General features: G+C 42.8%; 1 protein-coding gene across 1 annotated transcript in view; it reads left to right on the top strand.

Moving 5' to 3' along the window:
• Window positions 1-21,230, top strand: part of Astn2 (astrotactin 2) — an 887,273-nt gene that overhangs the window by 107,929 nt on the left and 758,114 nt on the right. Inside the window, exon 2 of the mRNA XM_042678724.1 lies at window positions 17,054-17,241. Within this exon, the coding sequence (XP_042534658.1) occupies window positions 17,054-17,241 (188 nt within the window). The remainder of the gene's footprint in view (window positions 1-17,053; window positions 17,242-21,230) is intronic.

The raw sequence follows: 21,230 nt of genomic DNA, 5'->3' as shown, positions 1-21,230 counted from the left end.
CCAATGAGGGCTTCAGTATGTCCTTGATTCCAATGTATCCATATCACGAGTCATGTTCCTTCCTGACCATGTATAGTATGTTTACCCAATGTTTGTGTGTGAGTGTATATGTGTATATATATATATATATATATATATATATATATGCATATATATATATATGTACATAAACACATATCAGACCAAACATTTATGATGGAATATGTATAACAGAATACATACGAGGGTGAACCAGGCAAACATTCAGGAAGTCCCTACATAGGCCTGTGAGTGTTGCATTATCAAAGTGTTCACACTCATATCTGCTTATATTCTTATAAATGCCTATTCCTTCAGGTCAGGTAAATGCATGGATGTGGGCATGTGCATGGTGTTAAGCAAAGAGCAATTTTGGACAATATATATGTGAATCTCTATGAGAACTCTACCAAGTTTTCTGGTCCTAAAGTCTGTATTTGTTCATGAACACATCCATCAGTGTGTGTATGTGTGGGAAGGTCTCCCGTATGTGGCTCCCACATCAGGGCTCATGCATGTGTTCATTTGCACAGGACATGTGAATATAAACATATTCTTTGTGTTCAAGGTGATAGGTGCTTTGCTGGCAATGCAGATATGCATATACATAAAATACATATGTTTATAAGCATATGTATACTTTGGAAGAACAAATCTATAATCATGTGTGCTTCTCTAGTTGAGCATCTTTGCAGGTATTTTTAGGTGAAAACATGCCTTCCCTAGGACCTGTGAATCAACTGGACTGATTATTCCTTCTATGCTCTTTAGAAATGATTTATGAAACTTGGTCCTGGCTCCAGACGCCAGCAAGCAGCCATGGTTTCCTGTGAGGTAGTCATCTCTGTCCATCATGAGGCAGTTCTTCCTACATTCCGGCAATGCTATTTCCTCTATTGTGTTCCCCGTCCTGTGTGGACAAGGAACCGGAGAGTACTTATGTTGGTAGGAACTAGGACACTGAGTAAATGATCATTAGAATGCAACACGCAGAACAGATCAAATGCCTAGGATGGAGTTTCATGGAGAGAGTGGATTGGGAGACCAGAGTGTTGACCCCTTCTTTTCTCACTTTGCATTTTGTTTCTCAGAAACATGACACAGTCGAGACAGGTATATGAGATTCATCCTATAGCCTATGGAATGGAATAGGTACTTTTGTTCTCTGAGACCATAATGTGATGTCTACCAGGCGGAGAATTAGATCAAAGCATTTTCTAGTAAATCCTCGGAGCAGCCTCTGAAAATGATATGGCTGCTCCAGATTTACAGGTGAGATCTGTGGGGTTCAGGAAGAGACACACCTTTCCCAGGTGTCACAGAGAGCAAGAATGCTGCTCAGGCTTGGCCAGGTAAAATACAGAAAATCCCTCTTAGCAGTTGAGAGCCTGGATTCTAGATTCTTAACTCACATTTCATGCCTGGAGAATAGTACCTATTTCCTTTTCTTTCTCTCTTGCTATTTCTCTCTCCTTTAATTAACCCTGTTATGCTAAAATGAAAATCTATGATAAAGCTTTAAAAAATAGAACCTGCATTTCCCCCAACCCACCCATGACTTACTTTGTAAACCGGAGCAATCCTCCCTGTTCTTGCTAAGTCTCTATTTTTCTTAACTGTAAATGAGAAATGGAGTCTCAGGGAAATCATGTCGATGAGCTCTTAGGAAAAGAACCCAGTTCAGCAAAGGCTCTCTAGCAATGTTTGCTGAGCTGACATAGTCTAAGTTTAGTGACTGAGGATCTCAGCGTGGAATCACCAAGATGGGGTAGAGCGGGGAGGAGTGAGGGTGTGGTATGTGACAACTTAAGATTCATAAATCTTAATCTGATATTCTGAAGACACTCAGATTGTAAGCACAGTTTCCTATAGAGGATATCTGACAGATGTGGTTCTATCCTCCAGGAATTTACAATTGAAGATGAACTGGGTGCTTTGGAGGAAGTGCTTCCAAAGTCTGTATTAACTGGAGTAAAAGCAATTTATTTGCGTGGCACTGAAGAGGGGGTAGTGAAAGCAGCATTCATGGCTAGACACAGGAATGGACACAGACCAGAGCCAGCCCTTGTGCTGGCTCACTGTCAATAAAGGATACATTTAAAACGGCTATTACCCATAAGTCATGAGGATGTCTGGAAGATGGACTGAGAATGCACAGGCACATAGCTGAGAACTCTCTAAACAGTAAACTGACACCAGTCATTCTATTGTTGTAGACAGAATACACACGTATTTTCACTGTTCAAGGCCCGAAGACAGAAGTATCAACAAGAGTCTAGTCCCTACTGTCTTCCCTCCAGAGATTATTATGCCATCATTCTCCAAAGATTACATTATGAAAGTGAGATATCATTAAAAAGTTATATGCTCTCTGCAAGATTTTGCCATTGATGTTGTTGTTGAGTTGTGCTGGTCCTGGAGTTTGAACTCAGAGCCTGGGTGATGTCCCCTATCTTTTTTGCTCAGGGATAATATTCTACCACTTGAGCCACAGCTCCACTTGTGTGACTTTTTGGCGGTTCACTAGAAATAGGAGTCTTACAGATTTTTCTACCTGGGTTGGCTTTGAGCCACGATCCTCAGATCTCAGCTTCTCTAGTAACTAGATATGAGCCACTGGTACCCCAACCTGCAGGGTTTTTCAACTAAGAAAATGGCAGCGCTGTCAACCTAGATATCTTTTCTCAGCGACTGATCTCTGCTTCTCTTCTGGAATGGGGAACTAAAATATTCCAAAGCTAGTAGGGATTTCAATCTTTCCTCCAGAGACACGTTGACTTTTCTGTCAGATTATTGGTGTTAACCATGACTTTGATATTGTCACAGAGAAGTTCTCATGAGTGTATTACTCTTCCCTTATTCCAGGGACCTAAGGAAACAGTCAGGGATGGTTCACCCCCATCCCGATGGACATATTGGGGATTCAGGTCCAAAGATGCCTATGCTTTATGGAAGGTCATTCATTAAACAAAGACAAGAATAGAATTTTGACTTTTCTCATAAGCTTCCATCATGTCACATGTCATATAAACTGAATAAAAGGGAGAAGCATCCATGATCACGGGACTCTTGGAGCCTGGTCCTGCTGGAGGAAGGAGGGATTTGCCATGACTCTGGTACTCACTGTCCTGTTAGGAGGGCATCGGATCACCTGAGCTGCTGAGCTTTCCATCCACCACTGACGGAGTAAGAAATTCAGGACACTTGTTCCCTCTTCCCCACCTCAGCCCGGCATCCTCTAATCATCCCTTCCTTGCCGCAGGGCACCATCTGTGGCTGGCCTAAATTGGACTGAATGGTGTGGAATTGCAAGTCAAAAGGGTCCTGTAATCATTCTGCGGATGCCCTGGGCTCTGTGCTCTAGTGCTGGGATATAAATAAGGGTAATGGAGTAGGGGTGGAATTACAATCAAGGCTGCTACAAACACCGAACAGGCACGGAGCATCTTTGAGGAATATAGAGGCAAGATTATGCTTCCGAAGCCATGCCGTTGGAGCCAATCAATACCCACTCAGTCCCTCAAATCAGGGCCACAGAGACTTCGATGAGGAGGAGGGGCTGTGGGAAATATGGTAGGATGCTGCTTAGGGGAAATCTTCCACTTCTGTTTGTTCTGTGCCTCACATGCCTATGAAGCGCTGGCTCTGAGCAGGGAATTGGGGAAGTAGCAGGTAGCAAAGGAGATAAAATCTTTAGTTTGAAGAAGCTTGGAGACTCAGGGAACTGAAGTAGTTGAGGTATGAAATAACTAAATCAGTGAGTGGGATAAGCATAGAAGTGGAAGACCAAGGCTTGAGTGGAGTGGGACTTCAAAAAAACAGAGATATGTGTGATTTTTATAACAAGCACACCAAAAGTTTAGTGGCTTGCAAAAAAAAAATTAGGATCCTGTTTACATTGGATGGTAATTTATGTTGAGCTCTGTGAGCAGTTATTCCAATAGTCTTGGCTGACCTCTGTGGGATTTCTGTCATATCTCTGATCACCTCCCAAGGGTATTGGCAGCCAGATGTCCCCAAGTGGTCTCTGCCACCAAGCCCATGGTTAGCAACAGGCTTTGTCTGAGGCAACATGGGCAAATGGGCCATGCTTCTGTCACTATCCAGCCTGCTAGCTCTGGTTCCTTCATGAGGCGGCCAAAGGGCTCCTGAGCATCATGAGAAAGGGCAAACTACAGTACACATTCTTCAAGTCTTTGTGTCATTGTCACTGCTGGGTTGTCCAACTGGACAACGAAAATCAGGCTCCCAATTCTCACTCGAGGTCAAGAGCAATAGATTCAGAGCACCCTGGGTTCAAGGGAAAGTTGGAGAATGATTCACTGTTGATAGAATCTCATCGCTGGGTCCTGAAGATTGGCCTCACTGGGCCTAAAATAGCAGTAACAGGATGAACAAGACTTCAGAGTTATGAGCATAGAGGCAAGAGAGAAGGAAGGGCATAAGAGAACTGAAGTGACAGACAAGGAGTAGGTGTGCTCACTGGTGATGGTTGAGTGTAGGACATGGCATTAGATTTGGGTCAATACCACCTTCATAGATTTCACGCAGGGCTGTAAAGTAGAGGTAGTATGGGTGTAGGAGGCAGGGAGGTCCCTGCTCTTAGTCTGAGTAGTTCTTCCTTTGTGCCTCAGATTTTGGACTCTAAGCCTCTTTAATTATCTTTGCTACCCTCTGTTTCTCCCTAGTGCAACCTGTGGAATTGCAGTCCGAAGGCTCTCCACACTTGGCTCTTAACATGGGCCCCTATTTTTTAATCTTGAATCAGCTCGTATTCAATCAAGATCCTGATGTTGTGCCAAGTGCTGAGTTACCCAGGGGAAGAAAGAAGAGATAACAGATTCCTAGCCATGCAGAATCCTATGACCTAGGAAAGATAATGATCATTGAAGAAAAGTGAGGGTGGTGAACCAGCATTGGGTGGAGGGAGGGGAGACACCTGCCAAGGAGGTAATGGATTAAAGAAGGACCAAGGTATTTGATGCTCAGCTATCCAGAAGGTCCGCTGAGTCTTAAAGCATGGGGACCACCTGTGAAGGCAGAAGGAGAGGTCAGCGCAAGTGATGGCAGTATAAAAAACAAGCATTGGCAGTAGGGATAATGCATGGGGCTAGAAGATGACAATGGGGTCCCTCTGTAGTCAGTGAGTTCAGGTGAGGGTCAGGCACCAGCCATGGAGCTGTGTTCCTCCAAGTGCATCCCCTCTCTCCTTTCTGCAAATAGCTGGTAGAGTCAGTGTTAGCTTTCATCATCTCCAAGTATCTGCTTAGGTGCTGTTTTCTACGGCTTTCCTGCGCCCCTCCCCTCTCCCATCCTGCCTTGTGTGGCATTCCCTTGACTCACCTCAGTTTATTACCTGTCATGCCCGAATCCATGTAGTGACACTCCGATGCATGGCCCCCTGGGTGGGAGATTGTCACATCAGACTCAGCAGCAGAGATGTAAGGAGCTTTCTCGGCTGCATCTTCAGGAGAGGCAAAGGGAGTCCTGGCAACCCCACTCTTAGGGGTCAAAGTGCTTCTGCCCCTGTCCTCTGCTCCGGCCCTCTCGTGAATCCTTGTGTCTTACAATTACCCTGAATTATGAGGGTAAATGATTCAAGACAAGTTGCCATCCTTCTCCGATCCTCATTTTTCTACATCCGCAAAAATCTCTACCCCTTTAAACCCTCTTCCCGTTGTGATTTTCCATGATTCCCTACGAGTGGGAGCCCTGGGAACCAGCAAGAAGAGTCTGCCAGACTGCTTTCAAGTGAAGTGGGAGGTTTTATCTCCGTGACCTCTGCCTGGTTTCTCTTTACAGTTTGATACTGTCACACACACTCCATTGCTCCCCAAGCAACCTGCCTCTTCATGTCTTGACAGTGATGAGATAGAAGAGAAGGACCAGAAGTCAGATGCCTAACGGAATATCCAGACACTAAATGTGGTTCTCAGTTCCTTCGCATGTTTATTCTTCCTTAATGCTCACGACCATTGTAAGAGATTCATTTAGTCATTCCCATTTTTCCATATGAGGCAAGAGAGGTGAACTCATTAAAAGTAAGCCCAGTGAAATTTAGAAAGGAATGAGGGGGTTCATAAAAACTCATCAAAATATAGGATATTCCTATACTTTTTTTTTAGGAGAGATTTAAAGATCAAACAAACAGACAAACAAAAACTGGAAAAAAAAAACAGAAAGCAATTCATTACCCTAGCATGCAATTTTATAATGAAATTGTATAGGTTTATAATGAGATTTAGGTTTACAATGAAGATTCTATCCTGGTACTTGGCATCTCACACCACAGGTTGGTTTTGGACCTTGAATCTCTTTATTTAAATATGTAAAACTTTTCTCAGCCCAAGACCAGGTGAAAGCACAGCATTTGGAATCAAGAAATGACATCTTGAATTTATGCTCTGCCACTTACTAGATGGAAGAACTTGGCAAAGACTGAGTTCCCTTTGGAGCCTCAGAACTCTACACTATTTGCAGAATATCTATTTTTCATATTTCATGGGAAACCTGTGTTTCCCGTGAGAACTAAGTAAGATGATTAATGAAAATCCCTTATCCTGACATTTAAGTAAGTGTTGGTGAATGTTCCTACACCTTTCTTTTAAAAAACATCTATTAGCCCAAGCTGGTTTCAAACTCAGGATCCTCCTGCCTCATCTTCCTCATTGATTACTGGCATGCAGCACCAGACCTGGGCCTAAATCTATTTTTTAGGTGTTCTTCTCTGAGTCAGATTACAACATTGTGGAACACAGAAACTGGAAGAATGAGGGTAAACCCTCACTGCTGCCATGGACTAACCAAAAAAAAAAAGGAAAAAGAAAAAAAACAAACACAAAGAAAAAATAGGAGAGTATAGAATAGGGAGGCTAAATGACAAAGACAGACCAAACAGAAAAATACAGAAACAACAAAGAAGGAGGAAGATGGTTCAGGAGAGAATAAGTAGGATTAATGAGAATCAATTCCATCAACTCCTTCTATTTCCAAATCTAATCTGAACCAATATGCTTTTCTCCCTTGCTGATATCTCTTAATTCTCTCTTCCCCTCCCTTATTTAACTGGTATGACTGTATTACTTCCCTCCATTGAATGGCTTAGGAAAATAGTTTCGTATGAAAGAGGCAGTTCCCAAAGGAGGTAGAAATGGGCAGATTGCAGGCAGAGGCAAGTGCTGACAGCCGGATGGCAGAAGCGGGGATCTGAAGCACTCTTGGGACTCACTTCTCCAGCTCCTGCTATAGGGCCTTAGCTGTATCACATCCCCCTCCTCCCATCTCTCCACCTCCTGTCCCCCCAGGCAACTGCTCAAACCCTGCACACCACTGACATCATCCTGTAGGCACTTAACCTGCCTGACATCTAGATCTCTTCTAATCAAGAGCCCTCCAGATCATAGATTCTGCCTGCCATGTCCACACACCCGATCCACAAGGAGATCTGGCTAGTCTCTCAGACTCTCCCATAATAGGCTGTGTCCCCATCCCCATGCCACCACAACACAATCAGCACCTTTGTTGGTTTTTCTCTTCCTTCTCTCCTAGACTGTGATTTCCTTTAAATGCATATAAATGTGCATTGAATGGTGCGTTTATTCCACAAATATTTACTGTGCATGTGCCACACATGCTAAATCCTAAGGACAGCTATGGCCTAGATAGTCAGTCTTCTGCTCTCAATGGGTGATTAAATAGGTGGATGAATAAACAAATTGGAGCAAGGGGAAACACTGCAGATGATTTTCTAGTGGCAACAGAGGAAAAATCAAGGCTTGGTCAGAAAGTCTGTGAAGGTAACAACTGATTCTTTTTTCCTCTTCCCCTCATCTACCCTCGGGACCCTGCACTGTGCTTGGCATATTTTAGACAATAATTTATGAGAGGAATATTGTTAGTTGATGAGGGTAATGAGGACATTTGCTTTCTGCGCTCACTGCAGAACCTTGCTGATCTGCAGGCACATTGCTTTGAATGGCGTTCTTTTCTCTCCCTTCTACATTAGATGTGATATACATAGGACAGGTTGTGAATGAACCCTGTTTTACAACCAAAGAAAAATCACAAAGGCTCTGTGATTTGTCAGGTAAACCAGTCAGCAGGGACAGAGGGAGCATGCAAATGTAGGGTGCTAACTCATGACTTGGTGCTCTTACCTCCACACCTCCCCCCTCCCCTCCAACTAACTCAAGCTATTTGATTAGGTCAAAGCAACTGGCGGGGGGGGGGGGGGGGGACACTTGTCATGTATTCACCTGTAAGTCCATGCCTCCTTTCATTCTTGTTTATGGCATTCAGAGAGCTTCATTAGTCTCTGAACCAGTTCTGATTGCATGACGAAGCTGTAAGTAGGACCCAGTACTTACTGCTTTTCTATGGGCAAGAGTTAGTAAGTCGTTTTTGAATCTTGCTCCTACCAGTCTCTCCCTGCTTCCTCTGTGATGATGACTATCTGTAGTTTTGAACCTCTGTAGCTTCTGGCTTGATTTTTTTTCCTTGCATTTCTTTGAACATTGTGCAATATTCTTTCCTCATTGCTTGTGTGTCTTTTCTCCATCTGAAGGGACGTAAGGGCGTTTGTTGAACTCTTGTACCCATCCTTTAAGACTCCTCCACAGAGACATTCTGGATCCAGGCAGAAGTTATCTTCTTTCCTCTGGGCTTCTTATTTTGACTTAGGGACATTTATAGCATGCTTATTTTCCCCCAGCTCCATGGACTGAGATTCTGAGGATGGAGTCCCTCTATATGGCATCTCGGAAAAGATTGATTGACTAAAATGAATCATTAAAGTGATTGTGTATATGCTTCTGCTATGGGACTAATTTATAGTCAATGTAGAATGTATGGAAAAATGAATCAGTACATGATTAAAATCACCTCTGATCTTCCTATTTAAGGAGTACTATTCTTGATGTTCCAGTATATGTCTTTCCAGCTGTGTACACAACAACTTCAGATGATTGCCTATTTTGTCATAAACATCCCTTCTCTCACTCCGTGACAATATAAGCTCTTGGGAAGTTCACACGCTCTTCCTCTTCATTTGAATTCTCCAGAGTGCCTAAACTTGAGGCAGATGTTTAGCTAAATTTCTGTAGAGTTGCTTTATGGGAATCACAACGTCACTGAAACCTCAACTTGTGAAATCTTCTCTGTCCTCTAGAAACACCATCTGCATTCACATGTTGAGGTAGCTCTGTTCTACTTATAAGAGGTCTGTGGGTCCCATAGTCTGTGTTTATTCGGGGTGCCAGGCTCTAGGCTGTACAAATGATTCTGACATATCCCTATACCAAAATCCACTGAGACAATACACACACACACACACACACACACACACACACACACACGTAGAAAGACTGGCTGAGACAAAGATGAAGCAAGATTCTCTAACTGCATATGTGAAATAATAGGTACCACTGTCAACAGTGGCATGCTTATGAAGTATCAGATCTGCTAAGAGATTATTTGTTTGTAAGATATCATTGATTCTCCAATGAAGCCTATGGGTAGGTTCTATTATTATCCTTATTTTTCACAGGGGAGACCTGAGGTACAAGGACTTGACCAGAGAAACACAGAATGAACACAAGGGAAGTGGGATGACCCTCATTCAGGCAGTTGGTCCCCAGAGTCTGTGATCTTCTACAACTTGCAATGTTTCTTCCTTTGAGAAGGCTAGAGAAGTGTTCAGTTTCATTGGGAATTGTGGAAGCTTTCCGGAGCAGGGCATGGGGTTGAGTGAGGGGAGCTTTTAGAGGCTCAGCAAAAGCATCTTCAAAGACATTGAATTAGGAAATAGCACAGTACAGATGCTCTCTGACTTAGGATGGTGTGCTTTAGAATTTTTGAACATTCTGTTAGTGGGAAAGTGATACACACTCCATAGAAACCTTACTTGAGTAAGTATCCAATAGATTACATGTGGCATTCAACATTTTAGTGTTAAAAAGGCTTTGCCTGAAATAATTTTCCCCACTGTGGCTAATGTGAGGGTTCTGAGAAGATGCTAAGTAAGTTAGACTACACTATGATTTTGATAAGTTAGGTATGCTAAGTGTCTTGTGACTTATCATATTTTTAATTTGTAAGGGGTTTATTGGGTTTTAATCTTACTGTAAGTTGAGGAGCATGTGTCTGCGTGCTAAGGTACATTTGTATACAAATTAGTATACAAATATAAGAAAAGGAATTTGAAGAGGAAAGGGCAGAGAGAAGCACATTGCTGGCTCATGAAGGACCCGTGTGCCAGGCCCAGGAAGTCAGATTCACAAGGAAGATTAGGAACCATATCAGGGTTTTGAACAAAGAAATTACACTGTCAGATCCACAGAAATTTTATCTTGGTGGCCAATCGGATAGATGGCAGAAGGAAGACTGGCAGCGGGAGTACGATTAAGAGCCTTCATGCACAATATCCATTTGGCCCTTGGGATACATTTTCCACCCACTTCCTCTCTGTTGTCCACCTGCAAGGATTCCCTGTATGATTTTGCATTCCCTGAAGCACCTTTGAATGTTCAGCTAAGGCCCACCGTGTGAGATAACTGCAAGAAATCAACAGTGGTTGCAAAGTGAGACTGGAGTATTTATTCCCCTGATAGCTTCTCTCTGGACCATGCACTGGTAGTGACCGGTCATTCCGCTGAAGGCTACTGCTGTTATCTGGCAACAGCATTTGTTAGCCCCTGCCTAGAGCAATGGTTCACTCAGAGTTTCAGGATAACCCCTTCACCCAGTCACCTGACGGTTCCTTGCTGTTGTCCAGCCTTGCTTGTGTTTCATTTTCCGTAATCGGCTTGCTTTAACCCTATCCAAGCTTTTATAAATGGTCCCTTCATTAACCACTTCTCAGAGGCCTTCGGGAGTATTTGGAACCATTTACAGTAGCCCATCAGAGAGATGCTAAATGTTTGCATTAATTAACCATGGGAGAGATTAAAAAGAGGACATGGTTTTTCTGAGATTTTCTCTCGTGCTCACTCAGCTGTTCTTTGCTAACGCAATGCATACCATAAATGGTTGAAACAGTTAGTAGCAAGGGTGAATAAAATCGGCATCTCTACTGTCCTAGCTCTTTTTGCCTGGGCAGTGCGTACTTCTGTGCAATTGCATACAGTGCCTGCTTTTCCCCCAGCCAGGCAAACGCCATTTACAAACTCATCAGAAGCTCTCTGAGGGTTTCAGGGAATAATCTGCTGGAGGGTCAGCTGGTGCTGTGGAATCAGAAGGCTGGTTAGTTACCCACTTGGGAGATGTTACCAGGATGTCTAGAGATCAGAAGAGCTACTTATTTTCATAATGACCTTCAGGAATTAAATAAAAATACAATGAGTGCCATAGATTAGGAAGAACAAGCCAATTAAAAGCACAACACGCCTTCGGGATTTTAATTTCTTTTTCCAGGAGGCTGAAATCAGGCATCGGTAGCCGCTGAGGCTGGATGGCGGTCTACCCAGAATTCCTGATGAAGGCTGATGCTTGCGCTTGGCTCTTGTGGGATGGTTGAGGGGATTTGAGCCTGTTGAATATTTCACGAGTTGCAACCCATAGGGGAAGAACAGAGAAAGGTGAAGAGGCAAACCCTGTGTTTCTTTATGATTCCAATATAAAACCAAGCTACATAGGGTGGGAGGGAGGCAGGCGTTGGAGTCAGTCTTCTGCTGGAAGGCATGGGGCACCAATTCTCCCACTTTAATATCTGCTGTTTCATTTTATATTCATCATGTCAGCATAATCTGCCTTTATGGGAATTGTCTTGGTTCCCGACCAAATGCATTTAGTCCCCCTTTTGCTTTAGGTTTGATTGTAATATGACTTGAAGACTTCAATGAAATGTTTATAAGGGAAGGATTAGGGAAGGGAAAAGGGAAAATGCAATTGGAAGATAAGTCTGCAGGGAATTTCTAAGGCTGGCTTTAGTCATGCTACTATTTCTTTGACCCATTTTTAATGGATACAGAACTGGCTCTGATCAAGTGCACCTGCTGGTTCCCTAGTGTATGCCAAATAAAATGTATGCACTAACACAAGCATTCCAAGCCCCACGTCTTTGTTGGAGCTACATTTATGTACATATGTGTATATATGTGTATACATATGTATATATGCATATATACATGTAAATATATGTGCTTTATACATATATATGTATATATATACAAGTATATATTATTGTTGGAGCTTCATTTCTAACCTTTCCTTCTGTTGTACTTCTGCATGCATAGGCAGCAGATCCTATGGGCCACCACCCCAGTGATCTTCCATCCTCTGATGTACATCAGTAAGTCCATTTTCACAGTGTTCTTGTCAGTGTTTTGGGGATCATTCTTGGTCTGCAAGCTTAGAGGATCACTTCCCATTCTTGAGTTCCCAATAGAACTTTATAATTTTTAAAAAATTCTTTAATGAGATGTAATACATTTTGTTAGGTGGGGGTGGTCATGGAGCTTGAATTCAGGGCCCAGGCACTGTCCCTGAGCTTTATTTCCCCCCTCAAGGTTAGCACTCTACCACTTTGAGCCACAGCACCACTTCCAGATTTTTGGTGGTTAATTGGAGATAAGAGTCTCATGGACTTTCCTGCTGGGGCTGACTTCAAACCATAATCCTCAGATCTCAGCTTTCTGAGTAGCTAGGATTACAAGCATGAACCACCACTGCCAAGCTAAGACTTAATACTTTTTGAATGTTCATATTTTTACTTGTACCTCCTACAATGGAAATAGATGTGTGTGTGTGTGTGTGTGTGTGTTTGTGTGCATACATATGTATATATACACATACATACACATACACATATATACTTATACAGAAATCTGTTGTTGTTGTTATTATTATTATTATTTATTTGTGCCAGTCCTGGGGCTTGAACTCAGAGTTTGGGTAATGTCCTTGAGCTTTTTTGCTCAAGGCTAGCACTCTACCATGTGAGCCATAGCTCTGCTTCTAGCTTGTTTTGTTTTTGGTGGTCAATTGGAGATAACAGTCTCATGGACTTTCCTACCTATGCTGGCTTCAAACCATGATCCTCAGATCTCAACCTTCTGAGTAGCTAGGATAGAAAGTCTGAGTCATTGATGTTTAGTTTTTGTCACTTACTTTTCAAAGTGCCTGAGAAGAAATAAAATATGAAAGGTTCCTCCTGTTCTCCCAGAGAGACAGACAATTCACACCCATTCAAGTAAATATATGGTGCATTTATTCTCTCTCTCTCCCTCCCCCTTGCTCTTTTTCCTCATGCCAATACGAGGGTTTGAACTCAGGACCTAAGCACTGTCCATTAGCTTTTTTTTCCTGAAATGTTTTCTCTGTAGTGTTCTAGAACTTGAGTTACAGCTCCACTTCTAGCTTTATGGTGGTAAACTGTAGATACAAGTATGGTAGACTTGCCTACCCCCGCTGGCTTCAAACCACAATTCTCACCTCTCAGCCTCCTATGTAATCCCAGCCATATAATGTATTTCTAAGCGATAAGTACGTTTTTGTAAAGGACATATCATGGAGATGGGCCTTGCTTGGAGAGGACTACTTTAGCTAGGATAGAAAGACACGGATGCTTGGGGCAAGTACCATTCGGGCAAAGACACTAGATCCAGGAGGGAAAAGTTGCAAGGAAATGGACAGAAAGTGCTAGGCCCTGAGAGAATGGTCGTAAGGCCTGAGAGGAGAGCACATGCACTAAAGGAGCTTTGGTGGGAGACAGGTCAGATAATTCACAACCTCAGAGAGTTTGCATGTATGCCAATTCAGACATGTGGCTGGGAGGCAGCATGCTGGGTACAATTTCTGCTGCTGAATGACTTTGAGTTCCCTTAAGGCAAGGACAGGTTTCATTTAACTCTATAGGCCGAATTGCTAAATGGCCTGGAATTGAGTTAGGTCCTTGATAAAATATACTGATTGATAAATGACTGCATGTATGAATAAAAGAATGAATGAATGATCAAAGCCTTCTGCGTCTACTGAAACAGTTTTCTCTTTGTGTTCTCCTGCTCCCTCCCTACTTGCTGCCCCAACAACAGTTTCTTTTCTTTGTAATAGAGTAAGTCCGGAGCCATTCTCTGTGATTCAATATTTACTGTGTTTCACACACTGTTATTATCATTTAACGTTTACTGTCTGCTGACTGTGCACTCATCGCTGTAGCAAACAAAGAGCTCAATCTAGTTTTAGTTCATGGGCTAATTTAGTCAAGGAAAAGGAGACATTGCCAGGGCAATTGGCATCCTAGAAATGGTGTTGACTGGAAATCTACTGGGTCCATCTGAGTACAGATTCACCAGTGACCTTGAATGAGTCACTAACCTTCAGTAACTCTGCTTTCTAATTGAATCACAGGCATGGTAAAGTTCTTCACTGATGGGATTTCAGGCATAGGCTAGACAGAGCTTCAAGAGAAAGAGCCTGGACTTGTACAACTCTCTCTTGATGTACTTTGCCTCTGTCTATACCAGGCTGTGTCAGCCAGGCAGATGTGGTCTGCCTTGAGGCTTTCTTTTCCTGTCATTCTAGGGACCAAGCACATTCAGTGGCTGCCTGCTCAGCCTTGTGCTCCTGAATTAGACACTACTATTTCTAGTGGCAGTTGAACCCTGGCTCTCTGGTTTAGGGCTTTGATGCACTAAGAAAAAAAATAAGTGAGGCACTGAGCAACGCCATTTACCATAATGCTTTCATCTTTCTGCAATCCTATTGGCTGGCTGCCAGAGTACTTTCTGCTAGTGCCTTGGGTGCTAAGGTTGGAATATAAAGTGTGTATATGGGGAGCTGGGGAAAGGGAGGCGCGGGGTCAGGGAGCAGGTCAGGCCAGCCCAGGAGGAAGAGAAGATGCTGAGGAAGGACTGGCCAGTACCTTCATCCTGGACCATCACAGTGAGCCTGAGCCTCAAGGTCCTTTGGATTCCAGGGCTCTAAGAGTCAATGAATTTTAATACCAGCTGTGTTCCATCCATCAAGCAGCAAGGAAAGCTCAAGCCTGTGTACAGTTGAACCAATAACTTACTGTGTCTGGTTACTCTGTCTTTTACTTGGAATGAGGTGGAAGGCCCTGGAAGGATTTAGAGAGGAGAGGTCAGTACTGTGAGATGATTTCAGTTGCAGCAGGATTCCTCTGGCTTCTGGCTGAGAATAGAAAGAGGAGGCCAGGGTAGGAGGAGACAGCTGAGTTAAGAAGCCCTTGAAGGATACGGGAAAGAGCATATGGGGCCTTAGCCCACGGAGCTGGTTAAAGGAGCTCCAAAGAGTTGAATTTTGGAAGATTTTGAAGGGTTTCCTGACAGACTGGATGAAAAGTGGGAGAGAAGAAAGCAAGCCATCAAGACTGGATCTGCATTTTCTTTTTTTTTCAGGGTAGCTGAAGAGTGAATTAGAACTTGTCCATGCTACTAATGATGATGATGATAAATCAATAGCTAATTTAAAAATTCATAGCTCACTTTTTCTTAGCACTAATTAAGTCCCAGACATTGTTCCTGAGGGTTTTTGAAAGTAATCCCCAACGAGTTAGGGTCTGTTGGGAAGAGACCACCTAAATGATGCTATAGAGCCTGATGAGGAAATATCACCTCTTCATCTCTGCAAGGTGACTCTTTCATTGTCAATGGTTATGGTAAGAGCTTTGGTGAGGCATGGGAAGAGCTAATCGAATAAGAAGAGGCTCTTACTTGGCCTCTCTTCAGTACTCATGCGTGTGTGTGTGTGTGTGTGTGTGTGTGTGAGAGAGAGAGAGAGAGAGAGAGAGAGAGAGAGAGAGAGAGATGGTGTGTGTGGGTATGCATGCATGCACATGAGGGAACTTGCATGTCTTTTGAACTGTAGGAGTACTGTCTTAAGCTCCCTTAACTCAGGAAGAGGGTCCAAAGTGCCAAGCCTACAAAGGCATCTTTCCTGTTGCCAGACACTATGAAGGCTACTTTTCTGCCTAAGTCTCATTTGAGTACAGACCTATTACAGACCATGAACCCCATTACACTGCCCCTTTGTTCATCAAAGGCATTTGTAGATGGTTCCAGGAACACATCCCTTTCCTAGAAGCCACTAGGAAATGATTGTGGGATCTCAAGTAATGATACCTAAGAAACTATATTGGTATGATGATACTGAATATGAATGCTAATCAGGTGATCATAAATACCATGTTTGAAAGGGAGAGAATGCCATCAAGAATCCAATGTGTATCCTACAAAATTAAGAAGAGTAAGGAATGGGGTGGGTAGGGGAGGGTGGGTGAGAACATCAAAAGGGGTGACATTGATCAAGATATATGGTATTCATAAACTTCTTTGTTAAGTGGCAACTTCTTAATTACTTAATGGTAATAAGGATAAATACATAAGAATAAATAAAAATTTGTTGAACTAAAAAAAATAAAATACAAATGTATCTACAGAGGGAAAAGCAGCACAGAGATAAGAGCTAAGATCTTCAGGTTTGGTAATCTGACTTAACCATTTTCTAGGAAGGCCTAGATTCCCTCTAGTTCAGTTAGGGAATGGCTGAGTGACTTTTTAAGCAATATAAACTTCTGTGTCAATGCTCATTTGCTTGGGAATACAGTATATAAAATATCAGGAATGGAATTACTCTTGTCAATGCAGGAAAATGACTCAGATTAACTGGCTTTCTCGGGTTCCTTATGTATGACCATAGGTATCTTGGCTGAGCTAGATTCTGATTCATTTCCCAGCTTTGCTCCTAAAGACCATACCTGAACTCCAATTGCTCTGATGGATTTCATTCCTCTATTTATTTTTGTTGTATAGCCTCAGAAGAATGGTATGATTTTCCCCTTTTGTTTCTTATCATTCTATTATTGAATGGGGAGAATTACTTTTCTGTGTGTGAGATTATAATAACAGTGTACTAGACACACTGGGTTCAAATATTACTTCTGCCCCTCTTCCCCATGGAGCTGGTGTAAGGGAAGGCATCCACTTATAAGGAGATAGGGTAACATTATGTGGCTCCTTTCTTTCCCAAAGCACTAGAGCCAGGCATGTAGCTCACCCAGTACCTTGGTCTTGTCTTACAGAGATGTCTGGCACAGCGGCGGATATCTCACTGGTGCACTGGAGACAGCAGTGGCTGGAAAACGGCACATTGTACTTCCACGTCTCCATGAGCAGTTCTGGGCAACTGGCCCGGGCCACTGCCCCCACACTCCAGGAGCCCTCCGAGATTGTAGAGGAGCAGATGCACATCCTCCACATTTCTGTGATGGTGAGTATGTAGGTAATAATGGGGTCTGGGAAGGAGAACAACTAGGTAGAGAAATGGAGCAAGGAGGGAGCCCTCCACCCCCAACAGATGGAGGGAAAGAACTGGCCAAGTGATGTCACCTGGACTGATGCATATCCATCCATCATCTGTCAGCTGTGACAAGCTAATTGGGCTTCAGAGAAGAATTAACGGGCCTCCACTCTTTGGCCTTTTGGCTGACATCTCTGGGAATAACTGTTTAGCATCTGCCACGTGCCTGGCCTGCATTGTCGAGGGCTGAGGTTCAATGCTCCAAAATACAGTTGGCCTTTCTAAGAAGGACTGAACAAACTAAAATGGAACAAACCTGGAATGAGCTGCCCTTTCTCAAGTGCCTGGAGGTGTCAGGTTCTTTAAAGCTCACAACTACTATACAGTGCCCCCTGGAAATGACCTGTAGTGCCCAATGTAGTCAGTGCCCAGAGGCCTCTCAACTCCCTCCTTTTTGCGATGTTATATACCACGGAAGAGGGGAAAGAAGCTTACTGGAGTTCAGATAGCCTCTCACAAGTGGAGTTGGTCTTGCGTCTTTGAATTTGCTAATGCTTGTCTACAAACCCTGAACTATGTCCTGCATACTCTGGGTTCTCTCAGTTAGACAACTTTCTTTAGTATTTATCATATATCAAAGACTGTGCCTAGCATGTTTATGGAAATGATCTCAACTCTGTTCTTGTTGAGATTGTGTGACATCAGGCAGCCAGACACCACATTCAAGGTAAAGTTACGGAAGCAGAGTGGTGAGATAGACTTCTGGCTCTGTTGGACCTGGGACATAGAGCTCCAGGAGTGTGCTGCCTCTTCCGAGAAGGCCTCTAGGGTTGAGATCATTCAATTGGCAGCCTGGAAGATTTCTTTATAAAGTTGCAACTAAGGGCTTTCTGTAGCAAATAGAAAATCAGCTAACAAACCAAGCTAGAATGCCAAAAGTATAGGATCTAATGGGCTCAGGATGAGCTTATAAAATGGTGACATCTGCTATCCCACTACGTGATACCCCTCAAACCAATAAATACATTATTTTCTTTGACCATCTCTCCTTTATCACAGCTTGACCAGATGTGTGAGAGTAGGAAGTTATACTCCAAACCTATGTAAGAATTGAGAGCTCAGAGAGATGAAATGATTTGTGTAAGTGTTTCTTCATTTCTTCCTTCCATCAAGAGTCAATATTTATTAGCCTTCTGCAGTGGAAACCATCTTAGAATTTTTATATCTCTTCCTTGTTCCTCTTCAACTAACTAGCAGTAGATATTCTGATTAGAGCTGAGCATTATCTTGAAATTCTTCTCTTTTTTGGAGAAACATACACATATCCCAGCTAGATAGCAATGTTAATTTTGGACCTAACACATGCTTGTCACGTGGAAGAACAAATCAAGGCCTTTGTGTTATTCATGGGATCAGTGTGATAGACTTTTTCCATATATATATGTGGATCTGATGTTAAACCGAATTGACACAGGGTATAAATGCTCTTCTGCCCTTAAGGGTTCAGAGAAAGATTCCATTTTGATTAATATTTATCAGATATTTTCAGCATTGTGTATGGCACTTACTTAACACACATTCTTCCTATAACCCAGTAACCTACATTGGATTATCTCAATTATAAATGAGTCTTAGATGTGCCCTTCCTGCCTCTTAAGTTCAGTGTTGGTCTCACTAAGTCTCACGGTTACCCCGGGATGATGTCCCTTGCATTTCTTTCTTTCTTTTTTTTTTGCTGAATGAGGTCAGGTTGAAAAGTATAAGTAGCCAGGCGCTGGTGGCTCACGCCTGTAATCCTAGCTACTCAGGAGGCTGAGATCTGAGGATCGCAGTTCAAAGCCAGCCCAGGCAGGAGAGACCGTGAGACTCCTATCTCCAATAAACCACCAGAAAACCGGAAGTGGCGCTGTAGCTCAAGTGATAGAGCGCTCGCCTTGAGCTGAAGAGCTGAGGGACAGCGCCCAGGCCCAGAGTTCAAGCCCCACGACCGACAAAAAAAAAAAAAAAAAGAAAAGTACAAGTCACCATGACCCAGATGTCATTGAAATTTATTTTGCAACTCAGGATTTGGTTGCAGAGTCGGGAATAAGGGAGCTGGCAGGGTCTAGAACCTCCTTGCCCTTGAAATAACACCTAGTCGTCTACTAGTCTGCTCCCTAACCTCCCAACCCCCCATTCCCCATATTCCTTCCCCACCAGAGGAGAATCATGTCTTCAAGGCACCGAACCAAAAGATGGCAGCCAGCATCTCAGAGTAGGAACCAGTTTCTGGGAAGGATGCTCGCTATCTCAAGGTAGGAGATAGGAAGGTCATAGTGCAGATTCCAGCCCAAGGGCCTGTGTAGTAAGTAACTCCTTTTTCCATCTCTTGTATTCTCATAGCCACAGTGTTAACCTCTGTCTACCTTGTCAATATCATCTTTAAATCGGATATTGCACACACACTTACTGTATAACTATACTACGCTTTTTGAGTAGAGGAGCTTGTAAGAGCATTTGCTTTTTTTATTATCAGACATATTTCAGTTGAAAAGTTTGTGATATTCTGATCTATCTTACTTTTCCACTTCATAGATCGATCGGTTGAGCTCCACAACAGGCTAGAACTTGTCCTCAATCCCTTAGTCATCAGGGATTGAGAAGCCACCGGGTCCCTCTGTCACCAAGAGTCTGTCCTTCCTATCTTGGTCACAGACAACTCAACAAATAACTGTGCAAAATCTCATTCCAGTTGCCCAAACTGTATCTTCCCATTTCACAGACAGGAAATCTGAGACATAGCAGACTTATTCATGGCTATATGGCTAGCAATGGATATGGATACAGGGTAATTCTGACATCAGGCATCCCCCAAGACTCCAAGTCCATATCAAGTGGCTCATGGAGGGGTCCCTACCCTCTCCATGAAGATCTGAACTGCTTTGTGAAAGGTTGTAAATCAACCAGTCACAGTCTCCAAAACTGTGTGGAGTGGCAGGACTACAAGCTTTCCTATTTCTCAGCACAAGCTTTCTGCTGGCTCACTTAGGAGAATCAGCTGGCAATCAGCCTTTGCAACCTACACAGTGCACATCTACCTGGGTGAAACCATGTGCTCCCTAAAGCTTATTAAGTCCTGAATTAACCAGCTTCCTAGTCCCCAAATGATGCATCATCTGACAGTATCTCCAAGTTTAATGCAAGGAGGAGGTATTATGTGAAGCTAGGCCAGAAAAAGAAAGCAGACTGTCATTGTCATCTCCTTGATTCCCTGCCCAAGCTGAAGCTAGGGTGAAGCAGTTTCATTATGTTACTGAGCTATGTGGGCAGCAGGAGGTAGAAAAGAAAGACGAGGTTGGGGATTCAGCCGAACTGGCTCTGAAGACAATCTCTCTTATTTCCTTCTTCCTTTTAGTTTTACCCTGACAATCTCTTAACAGCTCTCAGCCTCAGTTTCCTTATCTATAAAACAGAGGTGATCATGTATATCTCACATTGTTATTGACAAGAGTAGAGAGAATATATAAACAATAACCAGCATCTAGCATGGCAGACAGCACACAGCTAGTATGTAGTTATAATAGCTATTAATATTACCCTTGCAATGACATTCAGAAGATTCCAGTATAAGAATTAGAAGACATTAGGTTTTTCGTATATTTCCTGCCATATTGCTATGTGATAGAGAGAAATAGCCATAATACCTGTTACATCACTTTAGGATTTACTATATGCTAAACAATTTTCCAAGTTTCTTTTTGCATGCATAAGACAATCAACCTTAAGGTGGATATTATTTCATAAACAAATAGTGTAAGTATTAATTTAAAAATTAAATATTCATGTAACTGTGGTCACTCAAGTGTTAAATGGCAAAGCAGTAGTTCACTTAGAAAAGGCTGACCTCTATCTTTGGTCTATATATATATAGCAGATCATCATTTCTCTTCTCCATTGCTGACTTAAATTGTAGGATTTCA

This window comes from Dipodomys spectabilis, unplaced genomic scaffold (assembly GCF_019054845.1).
Source record: "Dipodomys spectabilis isolate Male_0828 unplaced genomic scaffold, ASM1905484v1 ptg000046l, whole genome shotgun sequence".
Lineage (NCBI taxonomy): Eukaryota > Metazoa > Chordata > Mammalia > Rodentia > Heteromyidae > Dipodomys > Dipodomys spectabilis.
The sequence above is the reverse complement of the archived record's forward strand: the minus strand, read 5'-3'. Positions and strand labels throughout refer to the sequence as shown.